The sequence below is a fragment of the Calidris pugnax genome, unplaced genomic scaffold (genome assembly GCF_001431845.1).
Source record: "Calidris pugnax isolate Ruff unplaced genomic scaffold, ASM143184v1 scaffold646, whole genome shotgun sequence".
NCBI classification, from domain to species: Eukaryota; Metazoa; Chordata; class Aves; order Charadriiformes; family Scolopacidae; genus Calidris; species Calidris pugnax.
Window position 1 is genome coordinate 33,933 of NW_015091333.1, and position 735 is coordinate 34,667.

The following is a 735-nucleotide window of genomic DNA, read 5'->3' on the forward strand; positions in this document are numbered from 1 at the left end:
GGGGAAATAAGAGGGGAAAGGGGGGGGAAACGGGAGGGAAACAGGCATCAGAGGGGGGAAATGGGAGGATGTGGTGTGGGGGGACGTGGAGATGTGGGGCACAGGGGGGATGTGGGGCAGCCCCACAGCTCACCACGGCGCCGGGGTCGCGCAGGTCCTGCGCCGACAGCCCCAGGCTCTCGGTGTCCAGTTTATAAAGCCCCGGCTCCTGCCGCCACTTCAGCCTCTTGCTGCTCCCGGAGCCGGCGTCAGCGCAAGGACACAGCACCTGGGGGGGCAGCCCTAGAGATGTGGGGGGCAGCCCCACACACACCCCTAGAAATACGGGGGGCAGCCCCCAGCCCCTTTACCTCCCCCCCAAGAGCTATGGGGCAGCCACAACTCCTTTATCTTCTAGAAATATGTGGGGCAGCCCCCGAAGTCTTGACAGTCACTAGAAACATGGGAGGCAGCCCCTTTACCTCCCCTCCCCGAGCTATGGGGCAGCCCCCCGAGCTATGGGGCAGCCCCAGACGTACCTCCAGGAGGGTGTAGCAGGAGTTTTTCTTGAGGAAGGTGCGGGAGGCCTTGTCCCTCCAGGAGTGCGCGGTCCCGACCTGCAGCTCCAGCTGCCGCAGCTCCTCCAGCCGCACCGGCAGGTCCCGGCCCACGGCCACCAGCCCCTCCAGGTCGTCCAGGCAGGGGTAGTGGTCCCCGTTCTGTGGGGCAGAGGGGCAGGGGGTGAGATGGGGGGGG

General features: G+C 66.4%; 1 protein-coding gene across 1 annotated transcript in view; it reads right to left on the reverse strand.

Moving 5' to 3' along the window:
- The window catches only part of LOC106899245, a gene marked incomplete at its 5' end in the record, with an annotated part of 63,441 nt that overhangs the window by 4,015 nt on the left and 58,691 nt on the right, over positions 1-735 (reverse strand). The window contains 2 exons of the mRNA XM_014960990.1: positions 127-268; positions 519-698. Of these exons, the coding sequence (XP_014816476.1) occupies positions 127-268; positions 519-698 (322 nt within the window). The remainder of the gene's footprint in view (positions 1-126; positions 269-518; positions 699-735) is intronic.